The sequence below is a fragment of the Buceros rhinoceros genome, unplaced genomic scaffold, assembly GCF_000710305.1.
Source record: "Buceros rhinoceros silvestris isolate BGI_N320 unplaced genomic scaffold, ASM71030v1 scaffold11954, whole genome shotgun sequence".
NCBI lineage: Eukaryota > Metazoa > Chordata > Aves > Bucerotiformes > Bucerotidae > Buceros > Buceros rhinoceros.
In genome coordinates this window covers 13,422-19,661 of record NW_010408836.1, presented here as the reverse complement: position 1 = coordinate 19,661, position 6,240 = coordinate 13,422, and the positions used below count along the sequence as shown (strand labels likewise).

General features: G+C 41.2%; 1 protein-coding gene across 1 annotated transcript; it reads left to right on the top strand.

The window, feature by feature from the left end:
- Positions 1–1,164: 1,164 nt before the first annotated feature.
- On the top strand, positions 1,165–4,931 carry MTG2 (mitochondrial ribosome-associated GTPase 2; the record flags this gene model as incomplete). Its single annotated transcript, XM_010135006.1, has 5 exons — positions 1,165–1,312; positions 1,892–2,007; positions 2,388–2,606; positions 3,978–4,116; positions 4,503–4,931. Coding segments are annotated over 5 exons (1,017 nt in total), but the record flags the coding sequence as incomplete, so codon positions are not given.
- Between the last annotated feature and the right edge of the window lie 1,309 nt (positions 4,932–6,240).

Here is a 6,240-nt window from a genome sequence, read left to right as displayed (position 1 = left end):
TCCGTGCCGTTCTCTCCTCCCCGTGATCAAACACGTGCGCTCGATGTGAGGAAATACCGTTCTGAAATGTGGTAAACGTCCTGAACAGTGAGGGCATAAGCCTGCGAGTGCCATTATCGGTGTTCAGAGGGGTGCCCTGAGTGTGCCTTTGGCCTCAGCACCTCTTGGGCCGAAAGCGCTCACGGGTCGGGGAAGAAAAAAGTCTTATGTAGCTTTAAAGCTAAAATCCTGTTTTGTTTCTCACCGTTTTCGTAGTCTTTTGTAGCAGTCGGCCGCCAAAAAGACAGCATTTTGTCAGGGGAAACTGCAGGGTCCTAGAACTTCATATTCTTTTTCTAATTATGCCTCTATGGAAAACCATATTTTCTAATGAGCAATAAATCAGTTCCCAGTTAAAGCATCGTTTTCCTGGCTCGCCGTGTGGTGGTGCCAAATGATTTCCTAAAAAAGGTGTTTTCAGAAATCACTGGCCCTAGTATAACTTTAATTAAGAGTCAGGGTTAGTTGGTTACCTTGGTGTCGTGATACTAATAAGACTTTTTCTCCCTTGTATACAGTTTGGACTGTTTCATTAAAATGACTCTTAGTGCTCATTCTCCTTACGAAGTCCCTTAGTAATGGACAGTATCTGAATGTTGCCACAGTTAAGGTCATGCTTTCTCTTTTCATCCCCATACGTACATAATTTCACCTGCCTGTATGAATGTACTGCTCTAATATTTTCCTTTGGGGATTTCGGCACGTTTCCTGGAGATAGGTAAATATCATTAAACTTATTTTGCTGACAGAAGAGCTGAAACAGAAGTGCTGCATAATTAGTTTGCCAGAAGCCCAATATGAAGTTAATACCAGAAATAAAGCCAAAATTTTGTACTTAGGTATCTGAGCTGCTGCATTAGGATATATCAACTTAGCCTCAGGCATCTACTTTTAAGGGGATTCTTAAAAATAATTGAAAAATGAGGTATTTTTTCTTTAATATTATATCATGCTGTATGTAGTTGATCTGTGAATGCAGCTGAGTTCTGACTTTATTATTATTTGTACTGTCATGACTAAAAATAGCAGGTCTGCATGTTACTAAGCTTTGCAGAACAATCAACTTCTTGGAGGATGTCTCTGATAAACTGTACTTAAAGGATACAAACCCCATCCTTGTTACAGACACGCTATTTTGTGGATCACCGGAAAGTGCGTGTGGTTGGAGGACAAGGAGGAGAAGGAGGTCATTCTTTTCATAGTGAACCCAGAAAAATATTTGGAGGTCCTGATGGTGGAAATGGAGGTGATGGCGGTCATGTAATTTTGAAAGGTAAAACTCACTAAGTCTGTTGTGTTATTGCTCAACAACCCACCTCTCCAGCAAAAACAACTCTGTGTGTATGGTAGAAAGTGGCAAATGTAAATATCAATTCTGCTTTCTAAGTGTTGTTCCAGGCTGTGGTAAGAGGGACATAAATGACACTGTCAGCCCTGGAAAGAATTTTAAAAATCAACATGTTTTGCAGACATGGTAGTGGCTGGTGCCTGCCTGTGTAATGATAAGGCTGGGGTCTGATCAAGTTTTACTCCTAAGATGGATAAAGCTGCTTCTGCCCACACCTTGCTGCAAAATGTGCTGATCTAGCAAATGAATTTTCCAGAGCATTTTGTAATGGTTGGTTTTGGAATGAACAGTTAATAAAGTGCGTGGTTAATAATCCTGAGCAATAAGTGAAGGCTGTTAAACTGCACCATAACTTACATTAACATTAGTCTTCCCTGATATGTTGTTATTGAGGCAGGAAATAGGATATGTCTTCATGCAAGGGACAGAATAGTCAAGAGGTTGCTCTTCTGTGCCTCTTCTACTCAAACAATGTGTTTAAAACACGTGTATTTTGCTTTACAGCTGACCAGCAAATGAAATCCCTTTCTTCAGTCCTCCCCTTCTATCAGGGTTTTCATGGAGAACGAGGAGGGAGGAAAAACTGCTACGGAGCTAACGGTGCCTACGTGTATGTTAAAGTGAGTAGGTCAGGGTTGCGTGCTGGTGTGTCAGCGCTGTGTTAACATTGCTGCTTTTCGAGCTGGATGACCTTATTATGAGAAAACCTCGTGTTTTTTTTCGGGGAGCCTTGTGTGCTGTCCCTGCTGAGGCAGGGCTGGCTGGCACACAGGCAGATCAAGCTGCTTTAAACTGTTGATAAAAATTAAACTTCTTCAGAAGGTACATCTGGCCAAAGTAAATGTGGTTCTGATTTGCTGTACTCCTAGGGGTCACGTGCCTACAGCAATCACAACAACTCTCAACAAATCTGAAATCAGCTGGTGAAGGGGCTGCTGAAGACAGCTCTGCTGCAGGCTTTGAGTTTCAGTGTAATGCCTGCATCTCTCTTCACTTTAAGGTGCCTGTAGGCACGTTGGTTAAGGAGGATGGGAAAGTCGTGGCTGACCTCACTCGACATGGTGAAGAGTACCTTGCAGCTTATGGAGGAGCTGGAGGGAAAGGTAATCGCTTTTTCCTTTCCAACGAAAACCGAGCTCCAACGTTATTTACTCCAGGAGAGCCAGGCCAGGAGAGGGTCCTCCATCTGGAACTCAAGACAACAGCTCATGCGGGACTGGTGAGTGTCACTGTGGTTCTTCAGCTTCCTGGTATTGTAGGATGACACTTGACTGACTGAAGAAATAATGTTTGATAACATCTTTGTTAGCCTTTTGGCTTGCTGGTTTAGAGATGCATCTCAATGCTTTCTTGCTGTCACTTGGTAGAAGGGTGTCCAGAGTGATTTGCAGAGCTGTCACTGTCGTGGTAATTGATGTCATTAACAGATTAAGAGAGACACTGAGGATTTACAGCAGGATGAACAGTACAGTATGCAGAGTTCTTCTGAATTAGTTTCTATTTCCTTGAGTTTTTATAAGAAAAGCAAATTGATAAAGTTCAAATCATCTTCTATTTCATCCCTATATTTCTCTTTTTACAGATATTAAACATTTGACTTTGTTAGGTCCATGTTTAGCGTCTTCTGAAATGAAAATACTATTTAGATATGAATGCTAAGTCAATTCAGGGCTTAATCTGTTTTCATTTCCAAGTATGGAAATGTTTTAACACCAGCTGGAAAAGCTGTTAAAATTATACTTTGCTATGAAGAGTTCTTGCTGTAGTGCAAAACTGCAGAGTAACTGTCTGGTGTAGCAGAATTTTGTGAGTTTATTTAAAGACTAAGAAAAGAGTTGGCATTGGTGGAGCAATATACTTAATCCTTCCAGCCCCTGGGCACTCCGGTCCACTTCTCACATTTTTGGTGCTAATTTGGAAATCTGAGATGAATCTGTTCTGTACTTTATTTCATCTCACAAGAAGTCAGAGCGTCTGCAAATAGGAGAATTTAGGATTTGATCGAACTTCCTCTGGGGATTATTGACCATCCGTGCAGCTATTGTGTGTCAACTATAGGATATCCCAGAGTACTTTCATTTCTGGGTTGGGTTTGTTTGAATTTTTGTCTTCTCCCTGGAAGGTCGAGTTTCAGTTTGATTCAAGACTAGGAAAATCCCAAACTTGTAGGCATTCTGGTTATTTATAGGCCAGACTACGTCGCTGAATGGTACAGAACCAATCCTGAATTCTTTTGGAAAGTAATAAATCAGAGTTAGAAAACACAGGTAAAATGGGAATTGCAAGGCAAAGCATCGTAACAATATTTCAAGGTAAGAGGGATCTCATGCTATATACCCTTTTGGCTCTGAACAAAGTAAATACTTAGGATGGCATGAAAAAGGTTAAGGGGACCCTTCTGTGTTTGATCTCTTTAATGTTTACAAGAAAATACATATGTAAACAAAACAGGGGTTAGGAGAAACAAAAAAGGGAAACCAGAATGCTTTTCAGAACAAAGTGTGCAAAATCAGCGTTGTTACGAAGGCTCACAGGCTGTTCTGTGGGGATTGACCTAGAGCTGTGGCTTTAGTGAGTGGTTGACTTCCAGGTGGGCTTTCCCAACGCCGGCAAATCATCGCTGCTGAGAGCCATCTCCCGTGCAAAGCCAGCCGTGGCTGCCTACCCCTTCACAACCCTGAACCCCCACGTCGGCATTGTCCACTATCAAGACTATGAACAAGTAGCAGGTAAGAATGGCAGCACGTTGTGGTTCCTTGGTAGCGTTTGCGTCCCCTGGGTTATTCTTTGAAATGCTGCAGGAGTGAGTTTAGCAGTTCTGAAGAATTCTTGCTGCTTCTGAAGAGATTCAAACAAAACAACACTGAAAGCACATGTCACATTCACCTGTGTGTGCCCTTAGTATCAAACTAGCCATCTGTGTTCTGGAATAATCGAAATCCAGGAGTTTTAAAAGATAATGGCAGCCAAATGTACCACGAGGGTATGCTTTAATATTGATGCGCTGAGATGGAATTCTGAAAGTACTTGCACTGGCCTGCAAAAGGCTTGGATTTGGATTTGCGGGGTTTTTGTTGCATCTGTTGGATTCACTGTGGAATTTCTGTCATTGTAGTTGCTGACATTCCGGGCCTGATAAAAGGTGCTCATCAAAACAGGGGCCTGGGGATGGCCTTCCTACGGCATATTGAACGCTGCCGCTTTCTCTTGTATGTGGTGGATCTCTCTGTGTCTCAGCCATGGCTTCAGCTGCAAGACTTAAAATATGAACTGGAACAATACAAAAAAGGATTGTCTGAGAGGCCTTGTGTTGTCGTCGGGAATAAGATCGACCTTGCTCAGTCCAGGATCAATCTACCCCTCCTTAAAGAGCAGATCGACGAGCGGGTCATTGCATTGTCGGCATTGAAAGGAGACAACCTGGAGGAGCTGTTCCTGCATTTGAGAGAGCTGTATGACAATTACGTGAAGACAGAACAATCGCGAGGGCAAAGCCCAGTCAAGTGGTAGGAACCAGAACTACTGTGAACTGTACTGGAAGAGACAAAAAAAAAAACCCCAAAACCAGTGTGGCTTCGGGTTTTTATGGGTTGGATTTTTTTAAGTGGAAGGATTTGTGGATTTGTTCTGGACTGTTTGTTTGTTCACTTTTGAGGTGTCTTGGGTGTTTTACAACAAAATTTGAAAATTGTGATGATGATGGGTGTGGATTTGGAAACTGGGTCTTGTTTGGTATTAGGCAGTTAATTATGGAACGAAGAGGTTGCTGTCTAGTGAAATGACTGAAGTGCAGGAGATGCTGGCTTGCTTCCTGAATTGAAGCAAACTGACTCTCAATTTTTACTGATAAATTCTAAAATAAAAATAAGTTGGTCCCTTGTTTATCTGGTTTTATACCACAACCATCTCCACTTTTAAACTTTTCTCCTGTTTTGTTTTGTTGTGGGTTTGCTTTTTTTCTCTCAGAGGCGACAGCTGCTCAGTATCTTTAGCGAGGTGATGCATGAAACAATTGCAATTAATGATTGAAATTATTTCTTCATTACTATAAATAATTAACTGTCTTTACATGCTGGCAGCAGCTAAGGAGCTGTATAAACTAGCCAGGGAACAGTCATGTGAGACTCCTTGAGGAATCTCAAGTGATGTTCTGAGAAATCCTAGGCTTAGGTATTCCAAATAAAATAAAAATACAGCTTGTTTAGTTTTTCTTTTAAACTATGTCATTTTGTGACCTGTTCTTAAATTTTGCTCTCTAGGAATTCAGAAATCTTGATTCGAACAGCAAGTCTTTGCCTTCTCATGCTGAAAGAGAAGCTGCTTCTGTATGCTCTGGTTCTGTTCTGTGTGGAAGATGATTATCTCGATAGTGAAAAGTCAAAATTTATCAAAGGATATTGCTAAGCTTAAGTACACAAGTACACAAGAGAAACAAATGTTCTGGAGCCTTTACTTATGTTTCTTGATTTTTTTAAAGCAGATTAACTTTGCCTTTCAAACCCAGCAGTCTGGAATTACAGACCCTGCACATACTTTGTCACATCAGTGAAGTACGAAGTAAACTCTCTAGCACCATCAGAAAGTAGAAAGATGTGGTGTCTGTGCACTTGGCTTTGTTTTTTCAGGAAATAACAACAGTTAAGGACACTTTGGTGCATTATAAAACAAGCACCTATCATGTGTCTTTGGTTACGCTTTGTTAGCTTACAAATCAGGATTTCATTATGTTGAAACTAAAATTTTCTACTCTATCAGCAGTAGTGGGAAACTCAGTGGGTTTAAAACATAATCAGCCATGGCCTTTAACTACTTATTTCTGTGCAGGAAGGTGAGAATTCTCTCTGTTTCTGAAA